We start from the raw sequence: 14,173 nt of genomic DNA, 5'->3' as shown, positions 1-14,173 counted from the left end.
GAGATGGCAGTGCTTTGTTATCTATTCAAAGGTAAGGAATCTGCAGCTAGATGTCTCTACCAGATGGACCTTCGTTAATGGCTTATCTGGTAGAGACCTGATCCTGCTACAGATTTCTTACAGACATACTCATACTGCTTGTGCTGCGAACACGTTTCTAGGGTCAGGGCTGTTCCCCTTGTGGGCCTCTAGTTTCTTAAAAACACACCAATGTCAGTACTCTTCATGGCACCGCATTCCTGGTGTAGAAAGTCATTAAAAGTAAATGACGTCCATGGGGTGAGGTGGCGGTTATTTAGGTGAGGCAGACGTCGCTTCCGTTATGGGAGTACGACGACGCTGTCGTCGTCACGAGGAGCCGACTGATGACACCTACTGGCACACAGGGGTATTGCTTGAAGAGAGCTGAGGCAAACACGACGGGCTGGGGCGTGGGCTCTTTTTCGCGCCCTGAAGCCGGTGCTGCCCCTGGTGTGTGGGGCTTGGTGCTTGCTCCGGTGGACCCCCCGCCCTCGCCGGATTTGATTGCCGGCCCACTGGGCTCTGCTGGGCAGCTGGTTTCAGGTTTCACATGCTTGTGTTTACAAAGCTAGCGGCCAAACAGCTGCAGTTTCACAACAATAGCTCTCACTGTGCAGGAGCCCAACGACCACCAGAGGTGGCACCCAGCTAACAGAGAGGAGGGCACCTCAGCGACGGTCCATAGCAGAGCGGGGAGAGAGACGAGGAGGGGCACAGACACTGCAGCCACCGTCCTCTCTGCTGACAGTCACCGGAAGGAGGGCAGTGGCCGACCAGCGCCTTCCAAGAGATGGGCTCCATGATCGGCAGCGTGACTAGAGGGAAAGAGGAGGCCGAGCCCCGGGTCCTCTCCTACCCGCAGCTGGGGGACTCCGGCGAGCCAGAGATCTCCGCCTTCTATTGCTCCATGTGCCTGGAGGTGCTGTGCCGACCCGTGAGGACCCCCTGCGGACACGTGTGAGTAACCCCTGCCCTGGCGCCCCTCGTGGCCTCTCTGTGCCACCTCACATGTTCGAGCCCACACCTGTCTCTGCACCCACAGCCCTCAATACTTACTGATTACAACATCTGTCGTTCTCCCTAATCGTATTTCCCACAGTGCTTTTCTGCATTCGACCCCTTACTTTGTCTTGTTTTGAGCACCTCTCTGGTTGTAGTGATTGTTTTTTTTCCCCCTTCTCCACTCTTCGTTTTTGCTCTTGTGATATTACGAGTTGTGCATTCTCCCATTTCTCCACAGCTGTCAGCAGACGTAGCTCCTTAGGATCTGCTGTTGCCTTTGTGTTGAGGCAAGTACAGTAGCAGACTGGATCCGACACACAAGGTTTTTTTTACACACCGTCCCATAGGCTTTTACACCAAAAATGAAGAGACAAAACTTACTTTCTGTCATGATCTGTTTTAAAATAGTCACTTCCCAACTAAGTTAAGGCATGTGGTGCACTTTAATCCCTATGTTAAGACTGTGTCTTCGATTTGAAGGGGGAAAAGTAAAACAAAGAAGGTTGGGGGTTGAGTAATCCAACGGCAGGCACACTCGTACCAGCGCAGTCCTAAAGCACAACGCAGTGAAGCAAGCTAGATTGGTGCACAAAGGACAACAAACAGTTTAATTGACGGTACAGCATCACAATGTTACTTTATATTTATACAGTTTGAACATGGCTTCAAGGTGTTTGATGGCATGATAGGATATAACAACACCCATGATCTTTTGGGGGGGGGGTGAGGGGGGGGAGAATCGTATTTCCACTATTTTCTTCAAACAAAAAGAATTTTTAGAGCTGGACAGAAAGTTGCAGCAGCTCATGCCAGCAGCCATTTGGTCCTAGAGAACGTTTTGTGGTTATTGAAGTGAAAGAGGAAGTTGTGGTTCACGCTCTGTGCCATTTTGAAAATCCACCTGTTGTTTGAGGCCTTTGTCTGAGGAGCAGGAGGCGGCTGTCCACCTATGCATCCCACAGCTACCACATGGCGCACATAACAGAGGCAATACTTAATGCGCCCAAAAGCATATTGAAAACGTTGGACCTGCCAAATCTGAAATGACTTCATCTGCGCGAAACAAGAGGTCAAAAATAGAGATGGCATTTTGATAAAAATAAAAATCAGGGACTGCCTCCGAAAAACAGGACACGTCGCAGCTCTCGTGAGAGCCCTGAAACACACAGGTGGACACTTCTGGCTGTGATTCGAAATTAGAAAATATTTTGGGCCTAGTCACATACTGCTTTTGTAGTACATTTTGTACTACTAACATACCACAAAACGCTATTAAGTAACCTACACGCAGATGCCTCCCCTTCTCTGATCTTTCATGTGGTGGCCCGGCTTTAAAAGTTAGACATTGGACCTAGCACTACTTTGGTGGAGCAAAAGACAAAACATGTTTTCATTAGAAACGTTCGAATCTTAAACAATGCGTGACATTGAAGAGTGTCATGGTTTCTAATGCAAATAAGGTACCACCCCTGTTAACCTGTTTGGTACTAAAATACATCCATAGTTAGGGTGCAGTGGGCCCCTCTCACCACTGTGCTCCAGTGCCACTGCACCCACTGCACTGATGACCACTGCCCACCTACACAATAAACCTGCAAATATGCACTAGTGGTTTAATTATATCTGATATCCTGGTGAACAAAATCATATACCTGTGCAACGAAGCCTCAAATGCTGTCTCTCGTCCCCGATGTAGTTGCATTTCAGCTAATTTGCACGTGCATGCAGTCTTATTTGTAAATGTGTAACTCTTAAGCAAATGCCATATTTAAAAGTTGACATGATGCATCATGTGTTTCTTTCTGACAGAAATGCATTTTGAGCATGGGCCTTGCCTCCTGAGCAGTGACAATGCACTGGGAGACACGCGGAGTGACACATTAACTTATGAAGTGCTTGCCTCTTTCATTTTAACTGTGTTTTTGATATATAATTCAATAGAGAGAGCACTATTCACCCCTTTCCCAAACACTAGAATCAAATTGCTGTTCGGGGTCGCAGATCCATGTAATTAGAATAAAGCCATCTTCCATCCCAAGTTTCTGTCTGTTGTGTAGCTGTGACCAGCATACATTGTAACTTCATAAATTCCCACTCCAGGCTGGCTGTGAGGCACTGCCAAGCACACACTGATCATGTGAAGCCATTTCTTTTGTTCAAGTCCATCCATCGAATTATGGGGAAAAGCCATTTTGTAGCAGAAAGGATATTTGTGTTTTATTTTTGAATCAAAAAGCAATGCACAATGAATGGCCCTTTGTGATGTCATTTTAACATTTCACCTTAACAAAAAAAGATTTCATTAGGCTCTGTGTGTGGCTCTGTGTGTGGCTCTGTGTGTGGCTCTGTGTGTGTGGGTGGGGCTCTGTGTGTGTGTGGGTGGGGCTCTGTGTGTGTGTGGGTGGGGCTCTGTGTGTGTGTGGGTGGGGCTCTGTGTGTGGGTGGGGCTCTGTGTGTGTGCGGGTGGGGCTCTGTGTGGGTGTGTGTGTGAGTGGGGCTCTGTGTGTGTGTGGGTGGGGCTCTGTGTGTGTGTGGCTCTGTGTGTGTCTGTGTGTGTGTGGGTGCAAATGCAATAGCTCTCGCATTTGTGAGAGATTACGCTATTGGCATTGTAAATGACAATGTCATTTATTTATCTGTTTTCAAAACCAACACATAAATAAAAATTTTGTCGTTTACAATGCCAATAGCTATAACTTTTGCAAAGGCAAGACCGTTGCATTGTAAATGCTTGTTAGTGTTTCCCTTTGGTTATACACAAATGTAATGTTCATCACATTTAATAGTAAAATGTAGAATTTTTGCAATTCTTTTCAGCTGCGGTGTTTTGTCCAAGTTGCGGAATATGGAGAATGGTGTCGATGAATCAAAATACTCTACTCTTATAGACTGTCTGTGCCGCTGGCAACAGGTGGGACATGTAATGGAGGTGGTTATAGATTGGCTCACCGATGCAGTGCCTCAAAATAAGGTAAGACACTAAATTCTCACATTTTTGTAAATCAATGTCTGCCTAATGTGCTTTATTACAAGGCCGTACAGCTCTCATTGCTGATGTGGAGCACACAATATGGTTCCCAACCAAAACCCATCACTTTATGATGGTGTTTGAGTATATGAAACAATATGCATATGATAGTTGTAGTACTTTAGATTCCATTCCTATTGTGTTCTACGAGTCAGATAATACAGGCTACAGCACAATTGAAGGAACTATTTTTTTAGCATGTACGTTCTTCTTGCTTTGTGGTAACTTCAATTTTGCCCCAGATTCCCAAATTGTGTGAAATTGTTATCGTCAGTAAGAAATATGCCTTAAATGTTTTTGAACCAGGGTTCCCAAAGGACAAGGTTAAAATTTGGACATCTATCCCCATTCAGTTTCCAATGTTTGGATAAGATTTCAGACCTTTTAGGGATTTGCAAAATATACCATAAGGGCATTAGCTGTAGATTACTTTGGGTTCGCCTATTCTTAAATGTACTCATGTTTAATATACACTTATTAAACAGTTATGCATGCCCAAGAGGCGGGCATGTGTTTTAGCACTTTTTTTTGAGTGGTGGTTGCACTAAATGTCTAAAAGTAACACGCTAGTCAGCTGTTGTACCAAAAAAGCCCTATCATAGTTCTGCAGTTGTTGAAATAAAGCTGAGCTCAAAGATTTCTTCCTTTGGGGAGAAGGATAATTTCTGGATTTTTGAAGAAACTAGTGTTCGCTCTCAGTGTAGTTTTCTCTTTCTGGCACCATGCCTGAGAGGACTAAACCATCAGTTTGAGGGTGATTGTCACCACTCCCCCTTTGAGGCCACAGTTTGAAAAATGTACCTTGTTTTCAGTCCGAACACAGTTGCAAAACTGAACTCACCCGGTTCCAAATTAGATATGGCAACTGCTTCTTTGGGCAAAGACAATATTGTACTCCTGGGTGAGCATATACCATTGGTATTGAATGGCTCTCTCTGCAAAGTGGGATCTCTGCGGGTTCCCCGAAGCAGGCTCTTCTTTTGAAAAAGCTCTGTATTAATCCTAGTTTACTTGCAGATTTCAAGCCTGTTTCTATGATGACTGTTATCAAAATTAGTTGACTCTGTATTTACTTTTGAGCTACAAGAACAAATGGAGATGCTTTCCAGTCAGGTGTCAGACCCACGAGAAACACTGAAACGGCAAAGCTTGATCTTCAATAGAAGATTTTGAAAACATGTTCAATATGACCCCATGGTTTGATCCTCTAGGGTTTCTCAGTGGCCTTTAATACCATACCTCAGGAGTTTCCCCTTGCCCAGTCAGACCATGATTTCAGAAAGCAGGTCCGTCCCGAATCGAATCATGTTGAAATTGCAAATCTTGAAGTTTGGGATCTCCTTCTGCTCAGCTTCATTCATCGCCACTCCTTTTCAAAATTTATTTGGTGCCCTTGGTTTGGATTATTTAATTGCGTGGTCCATGATTTTGATTGTTTGAGGACACCCTAGTTCTCTTGTATCATCATGAAAGTTCTGCTGATACTTGTCATAGTTCAACTTTCATACTATCTATACAAACCTAGATGTCAAAAAATGATTGCTCATGTCCCAAGCAGTTGAACATGTTGCAAAATGTAGGTTGTTATTGACTCTTCGCTAATTGCTGCACATTGCTAGTTGCAACTGAAGTAGCTGATTTCCATCTATTTTGTTCATCCACATTTTGCACCCTATTTGGAGACCCTAGCTGCCTGGCACCTCCTACGGAGTAAGGAGTCTTTCTCTGCTCTGGAAGTTATTTGACCATTTCTTAATGGTATTGCTAATTTACTAGCTATTTTTTTTTAAAATCAAGCCAAATAATAATTGGAGCTAAATAAATACTTCTCAACTGGGACTATACAGGATGGAACCATGGGATATAAGCAAGTGTTAATGATTATCCCATCCGTGTGTTTTGTTTTTCAGAATATATTTAAGTTCTGCAATCTGATTGTCTAATGAACTACATCATAACTTGTAGATGTTTAAATATAAGTTTGTTTCATATACTTATGACTGTATAACTTTACAATAATTGAACCCTAATGCATTAGTGCGTACCAATAATGTGTACTGTGTCTAGATAGAAACATTGTTGCCCCAGTATTGGAACTTACATAGATTCCCATGCTTTGTATCATTCCCAGTCGTCGGAATGGGAGCCTCGGTAAATAAAAAATAACTTAGTAGTAAGCACAAAGTGAAAAAATAGGCCTAGGCCTCATCTCATTTTGTAGCTTATCCACCTCTTTTTGTAAAAGAGACCAAATTCTTGCAGTAGCCAATCAGAGCAGCCTCACCCCATAGAACCTTCCTGAGAGAGCCTCAGATTTTCTACCACACGTTGTGCAAGGGAGTCTCCATTGAGCTCTGCTCAATTTTCTTCACTTCTGAGTATTTTCTACAACTTTTGCCTATTTTTTTCGTCATGTCTGACAAAGAGAAGAAAGCACTTTTTAGAGCCTGTGCTACTTGCTCAAAAAAGAGGTTGTTGGTTGATGACAAACATGAAGACTGCATATACTGCTTATATCCGGATCATAAGGCCACAGACTGCAAGATTTGCAGAACCTTCTCCACCAAGACCTTGAGGGACAGAGAGGGACGCCTCCTGACTTGGCTGCAGAAAATGAAGGACCGCAAGGAAGTTATGTCTTCTGACAGTGAGGGCTCCTCTTCGATGGTGTCATCAAGAAAATCGAAGAAGAGGGGTAGGTCTCCCCCTACTACATCTGATGAGCCCCATGTCAAGGCCTTGCCTGGGACCTCTCATAGATCTGATAGGCCTGCTTCCCTAAAATCTCCTCACCACGGTGAAAAGGAGAGGCAGGGACAGCCTGAGGAGTCGCAACCTTCAAAAAAGGCTAAAAAGATCGTCCCTGTGACTTCACTACTCTCTGACAAGGATAGAGGGGTGGAAAAGCCTTCTACTGCGACTCAGGAGATTGTTTCAGACAAGAAACAGCGTTCGTCGACAGTGAAAACCATAGGTACGTCGACGATTTCGGTCAAGAAAGACTTGTCTTTAAAATTGGCCTCGTCGACGGGCTTGTCGACGATGGCTACGACGACGGCACCTGTGCCGTCGACGATGTTTAAGACGCCTGATGCCTGTTCATCGCCGGCGAAAATGACTTTTTCCACGTCGACGACGATGACGACGAGAGTCGCGACGACGAGGACAACGACACCTGTGACCTCGATGCTGACGATGCAGCCATCGTCGACGATGACCATCTCCCCGTCGACGAGTCAACACCTCGACGACGAGAGCAGTTTCTTCGTCGGCGCCTCCGTCGACGAAACAGTCTTTGAAGATTCAACCGTCGACGACGATTCCATCGACGACGTCGTCGACAACTGAGAAACTTGCTTTTTCTCACAGGAAAAGACAAATAACACCGGAAATGACATCTCCACGGCAAGTTACACGGTTTCCTCCTACCCTATTGCTGGATGAGGACTCTGAAGAAGAGGCTTATAGCGATTACGGGCCGGCTTATAGCCCATCTGACTTACAAGTCAAATTACAGTGACTGGATTGTCATAACAGACCAGTGGGTCCTAAACATCATCAAGGAAGGACACACGTTGGAGTTCCAAGATCTTCCTCCAACGAGAGCTCCGGACACCTTCACACCCAAACATCTGAATCTCCTTCATCTCGAGGCCCACCAACTCTTCACCAAGGGAGCAATAGAACCTGTACCTCTCTCCCAAACGGGGAAAGGGTTCTATTCCAGGTTCTTCCTGGTTCGGAAGACTAAGGACAAGTGGCGTCCGATCTTAGATCTACGACAGCTCAACGCTTATCTCATCAAGTTGTCCTTCAGGATGGTCACTCTTCAGGACATCCTCCGCCTTCTCAATCCAGGGGACTACATGGCAACCCTAGATTTGGAAGATGCTTACTTCCATGTACCCATTCATCCAGCTCACAGGCAATATCTTCGATTTACAGTATGCAAGAGCCATTTTCAATTCAAAGTACTACCTTTTGGTCTCCGGTCCGCTCTGCGAATCTTTACAAAGGTTCTGGCTCCTGTGGCAGCCTTTCTCAGAAAGCAGTCTTTCGAAGTCTTCCCATATCTGGACGATTGGCTGCTAAAGGCTCCTTCGTTTCAAGAGGCGTCCAGAGCAGTTACGAGCTGCAGACAACTGTTCGAGCTGCTAGGCCTTCGGCTCAACAGGGAAAAATCGATTTTGCGCCCCTCCAAAACAGCGAAGTTTTTGGGTGCGATCCTAGACACGGATTGCTGCCTGGCTTTCCCTTCAGAAGAGCGCCAAACCAAGCTGATTCAAAGAAGCAACGATGGGCCCCGACGACCCTCAGCCGATCAACACAGGAATAACTATTCTGTCTTGCAGGAGACAAACGTGCGGTCAAGTCTCGGCTCAGTTAAAAACATGAAATGCGATATAAAGGGAACTGTTCCAGCCCAAGGAACAATCAAGCCTTCCCAATGTTAAACCCACGATAGATACTACAGTAAGGTTCACGTGAGTTAAGGGCAAGCAGCCGAAGCTGATACACTAGGCATGGACACGTCTGAAAAATTAAGTAACAAATATAAGATGAAGTTCTCTATTTGCTGAAAAGACAGAGCATGCTGACAAAAGCCTTCCCCAAATAATGACAAAGATAAGGGTGAGCAGCATACAACAGGAAAACCCCGAGGCAGCACGAGCTTGCCCGAGCCTTCCCCCTGCCAGCAGCATTTCTCCTGCACTCTGCCCACCCCCTCCCTCTCCATATGGTGCGCTCTGCCTCAGGCCAGCATCTCTCCTCCCATAATTATTCAGTCTCGTCACCCTTCCTCCCCCTGCCAGCAGACTTGTTGACATATGGCCACTCATGCAAGCAGATGCCACCACTAGCCTGACTTGTGCATGTACGTTTCTGGAAAATGCATCACGCCCGCCCACAAGCCCTTAATTCATAGCCGAGCACGCAAACAGACACAGCGCCTATTTATTTACTTATTTTTACGTGCACCGAAGACTCACTTGCTTTCTGAGTCCCCTTTGTGACTCAGAAACAGGTTTCTAACAGGCCGTGACTCGCATTTCTAATCCCCCCTGCATCAGCCTCCCACAGGCTTCCCTCCCCATGACTTCAAAGGCTCCCCCAGCGGGCGCTCGGCCGGCCTCACACCCCATCACCATATGCTTGTTTTTCAAAGGTAGATCTTTCCAAAGGAGATAACACAAAAGTCTCCCGGAACTTCGCAGGCTCCTGCCTATCGAAGTAGAGCCCCCCTCTCTTGTTCCTTACAGGCAGCGGGTTGGAACACAGAAATAAAGTTTAAAAGAAAAGTAAGTGCTACCTTTACTTCTATCTCCATATGAGAATTTGACGGTTGTTGGTACAACCGTAAACTTGTTTTCAATATCTTTGCGCATCACCATGTGCACCAACACCTCCAAAGACCCGAGTGTCTGTTCTTTGAAAACATACTGCTAGCACTGACCAGAATACTCGCTCACAATACTACGTTGGAAAATGGCAGTTGTGAACTTTGCTCGGTATTAATCTCTGCCCCGTTCACAGCTGTGACAGCCGCACCAGTGTGGGCCTACTGCCTGCTGTGGTTTAATGAAGTGGACTAGGAAGGAGGTTGTTCAAATGCCCCCCATCTCCCCCGCCCTTTTTAAACAAAATAACGCTGTGATACCGCGTGAGAGAGAAAGGTGTCAGTGGGATCAAATTGTCTCTCTAATTGGTCAAATTAGCCCCAAGCAGCTTGCCAATGACACACGTCTCTCCCAGTACCACCCCCGCCCCGGACCCCAGCAATCTTTTGGGAACTTGTAGACCTGTGAACGAGGTCAACTGCATTCTAACACAGAGCATTTTGGAAGAGCTGGGGGTGGGGGTGGGGGGGGGGGGGCGGGAGCAAGGCTTTCACCTACTCAGTTACTTAAATTAGTCATTGCTAATACCCTGCAGCTCCTGGAGCGCACGCGGGCCCTGCCAGCAGGCTAATTACAGCTGCTCCTGTCCATTGAGGAAACCCAGAGTAAATAAAGAAGCAGGCTTTTATCAGATTGGATATCCGTCCGGGGCTCTGGGCGCGTATTTGGCATTTCTGTGAGGTCCAGGGTTGCTTCAGTGGGAGTGATCTGGCCGCATTGTTTCTTCTCTTAACACACTAACTGCGCTTCACGAGTTTAGTGCTGCAGTGTTTCACTGGGCTTTTCAGTGTGGGCTCCTATTCAGGCGCTGTGCCGTGTCAGCGATTTAAAGTGTTAAACGCCAGTATATTTTAGACTTATGCTGTTTGTGAAGAATTAGCTCGGAAGTTTAGCGGGAAAAGTAGTTAAGTTAAAACAGCATAGCACGAACACCCTCTAGGTTTCTTTCAATTTAATGATGCCTAGTGTATATGTTGTGTGTGGTGATATCAATAAAATTAGAACGTACTTTGAAAGGTTCACAGCATTTCAAAGCGCCTTGTCTCCTCTTTTTTGGGTTACAGTTTCTCCAAGTTGTTGTTCTCATTCAAGGCGCCAGTGACGTACTGACGCGGGGAAATGACAGTGACTGACGAGAAATACAGGCAAATATTTACAGTACATAATTGGGCTCATTTGTAGATACTTTTTTGATAAATTGTTTTTTAATGCTCATATCATAACAAACAGCTGAAAACTAGAATCACTACATTTTCGCTAGGCGAGCTAGTTGAAATAACGGGTCCCAGAGGTCACAACTCTTGATCTGGCTATGTTTGCCACCTGGCCTTTTTTTAATTGGCATTGCCGGTTTTTTAATATGCAGTCTGGTACGAAAATGAAGAAAATCACACAAAGCTGGTATTTTCGCCTCAGATTCATAAATACTTAAAACTGTAAAAGTAAGGTGAAAGCAGTATAAAATGTGGTCAAAATCTGCTTTAATGATCCGTGACTGATTAGTTAAAACTAAACAAAGCACCCTCACACCCTCTCACCCCCACACCCTCTCACCCCCACACCCTCTCACCCCCACACCCTCTCACCCCCACACACCCTCTCACCCCCACACCCTCTCACACCCCCTCACATCCCCTCTCACCCTCACCACCCCCTCTCACCCTCACCACCCCCTTTCACCCTCGCCACCCTCACCCTCGCACATCCACACCCCCTCATACCCCCACACACCCTTACACCCTCACACCCCCTCACCCTCTCCCCCCTCACCCACCCTCACACACCCTTACACACCCTCACACCTGTCACGCTCACCCCCTCACCCCGTCACCCTCACCCCGTCACCCCGTCACCCCGTCACCCTCTCACCCTCACCCTCTCACCCTCACCCCCTTCACACCCTCACCCCCCTCACCCTCATCACCCTCACCCTCATCACCCTCACCCTCATCACCCCCCTTCACCCTCACCCCCCTTCACCCTCACCCTCACCCCCTTCACCCCCGTTACCCTCACCCTCACCCCTGTTACCCTCACCCCGTCGCCCTCACCCCGTCGCCCTCACCCCCGTCGCCCTCACCCCCGTCGCCCTCACCCCCGTCGCCCTCACCCCCGTCGCCCTCACCCCCGTCGCCCTCACCCCCGTCGCCCTCACCCCCGTCGCCCTCACCCCCGTCGCCCTCACCCCCTCACCTTCTCACCCTCACACCCCCTCACCCTCACACCCCCTCACACCCCCTCACACCCCCTCGCCCTCACACCCCTCACCCTCACACCCCCTCACCCCTCACCCTCACTCACCCTCACACCCCCTCACTCTCACACCCCCTCACTCTCACACCCCCTCACCCTCACACCCCCTCACCCTCACACCCCCTCACCCTCACACCCCCTCACCCTCACAATTCAAAGCATAGGATAGCAAAACATAGCATAGGATAGCAAAACAAAACCTAGCATACAGCATCACTCCGCACCACCAAAGCATCACTCAGGGGCACCACAACATTACTATGCGCTACCACAGCACCACTGAATGCCACAGCATCACTTGTTTGCCATCACATCACTCAGCTCCACCACAGCATCAATCTATGCAACCAATCAACATCTGGTTCAAATATGTTCTCTCAATGATTCTATCTTTATTACAAATGTAACAAAAATATGTTAATATTTCACTTCTGTTCTTGGATTTTCGTCACAATAAAATACACTGAACATAATCTTCACAAAAATTATTTACAAAACTTTGAGCTATTGCCATTATAAATTACAATAACTTTTATTTAAGTATTCATTATTAAAAAAATGAACCCATTGTCCTTTGTAATATCGATACATGTAAGTCACGTAAATACAACACATATTGCATTACAAATGCTATAGGTGTCACATTTGCGAAAGTTATAATTATTGGCATTTCAAATGACAAAGCTATTAATTTCGCTATTTTCAAAAATCAAAACTGTAGGAAGGTGGATACCTGACTATGGTTGCCCCCAACTTTTTGCCTGGTGTTTTGCTGGTTTTCCGACTTAGTTGACCTGGGACCCTGCTATTCAGGGCCCCAGGCCCACTGCTCTCTCTCTAAAATGGATTCCATGTACCTTAGGTACATATCTAATTGGTACTGGGTCACCTTATCAGACCCTGTAACTCAGGGCATAGGTGTACCCAGGGCCTACCAGGGGCTGCAGCATGTATTAGGCCACCCCTGGCTGGCCATCTAAATCTGACACAACTGGCTGCATGACAGCTGGGGCAAGGTGGTGTAATCACCCTTTGCTTTAGATATAGTATACCTATATCTAACCCTAAAATGGACACACAGATTCCTATCAGTCACTCCTATGGCAGGCCTTGACAATCCTGAAGGCAGAGTGCTTGGAATTGTGTGAGATGGTGCTCTGGCATGAGCTGAGCCCGTTTGCAGCTTGCGGAACCAAGTCCTAATAGCTGTTCCAAGATAACGCGTACCATATACTCTTAAGTGCATTATAATCCTCGCGGTTAAATGCTATCTTTGGTATCGCTTTATCAAAACATGTCGAGTAAGGTGTCATACGAATTGGAATACTAACCCCTCGACAATTCTGGCGACTGGGTTAGCATTCCACCCTTCTAGAGGGACACAACATGTATGTAACTGTGAACCCCGGTTAAAGTTAACTCGAGCCTCAGCATCACAAAATGGATGCTGCCACCACAGACACAAGTCTGACCCCCTGCAGCTGGGAGTCCTTCCAGCGGGGGGAGCTTGGACAAAGGGTTTCCTGTCAGGGGCGGTGCTAGCACCATCCCAGACAGGGTTTTGTGTATCCTGGGTAGGCAGGGCTTTAGAGGAAGGTGACTGCAAGTGGCACCCCGGTGCTCACTATGCATAGGCCGGCTAGAACCAGTTCCAGGGGCACACCAGCCCCTGGCCTGGGGAAAGTCCGGCATGGGAGAGGGGTGTAACCACCCCCCTTCCTGGTCCCACCCATGGGCAGGACCTAGTCGCGTGCCAGCCCCTTTTACTAGTATAAAGATAGGAGCGGGCCCCCTTCCAAATTAGATCATCTTTGAATCCTGAAACTACTTTCTACGAAAGGAACTCTCGACTTCTTCTCAAGATTTCTCCCTTGTGACTAAGGAGTAGTCACCCTGCACCCGCAGGCACCATCTAAGAACACTGCGGTTTGCTGCTCAGGAATCCGACTGACCAGCCCGACGAGACCCGGCTTCCCTGGCACCTCTGACCTCTACCTACCTCTACAGCTAAGCTGAGAACCGTAGGTGCGACGAGACCTCGAGGGACCGGCCATCATCAGAACTGCACGACTTCTATCCAGCTTGACCGCCGAGGGATCCTCGAGTGAGTGCTTTGGGGTCCGAGAAGCCCCGGACCTGAGCAGCTCCAGCACCGAAGTCCAGCCCCCCAGCATCCACGAGATCTGCGTGGGGCCCTTCTGCTCTTTGCTGCTCACCGCGTTCTCCAGGTCACTTGCCCGTTGGCTACTGGCCCGTTTGACGACGAACTTCGACACTTCCGCCGCTGGTCTGGTGGCTCCAGGCTGGCCCTTGCTCCCCTCCAACAGAGGAGCACCCCGGACCCTCCTGGTCCACTCCAGACGCCATTTTGAGTCCACCGCGTGGGCTTGAATTTGCCAAGACTTGTTGCCCCAATCCTGGGTCCAGCGACGTCGACAGCAGCAACCATCGTTGGACAGCTCGCACCTCC

The 14,173-nt window shown here is 47.6% G+C and overlaps 1 protein-coding gene across 1 annotated transcript in view; it reads left to right on the top strand.

Moving 5' to 3' along the window:
• Window positions 1-14,173, top strand: part of NCAPG2 (non-SMC condensin II complex subunit G2) — a 431,039-nt gene that overhangs the window by 214,756 nt on the left and 202,110 nt on the right. Inside the window, exon 18 of the mRNA XM_086941500.1 lies at window positions 3,841-3,994. Coding sequence (XP_086797626.1) covers window positions 3,841-3,994 — 154 coding nt within the window. The remainder of the gene's footprint in view (window positions 1-3,840; window positions 3,995-14,173) is intronic.

This window comes from Lissotriton vulgaris, chromosome 10, assembly GCF_964263255.1.
Source record: "Lissotriton vulgaris chromosome 10, aLisVul1.2, whole genome shotgun sequence".
Taxonomy (NCBI): domain Eukaryota; kingdom Metazoa; phylum Chordata; class Amphibia; order Caudata; family Salamandridae; genus Lissotriton; species Lissotriton vulgaris.
This window is presented reverse-complemented; position numbering and strand designations above follow the sequence as displayed.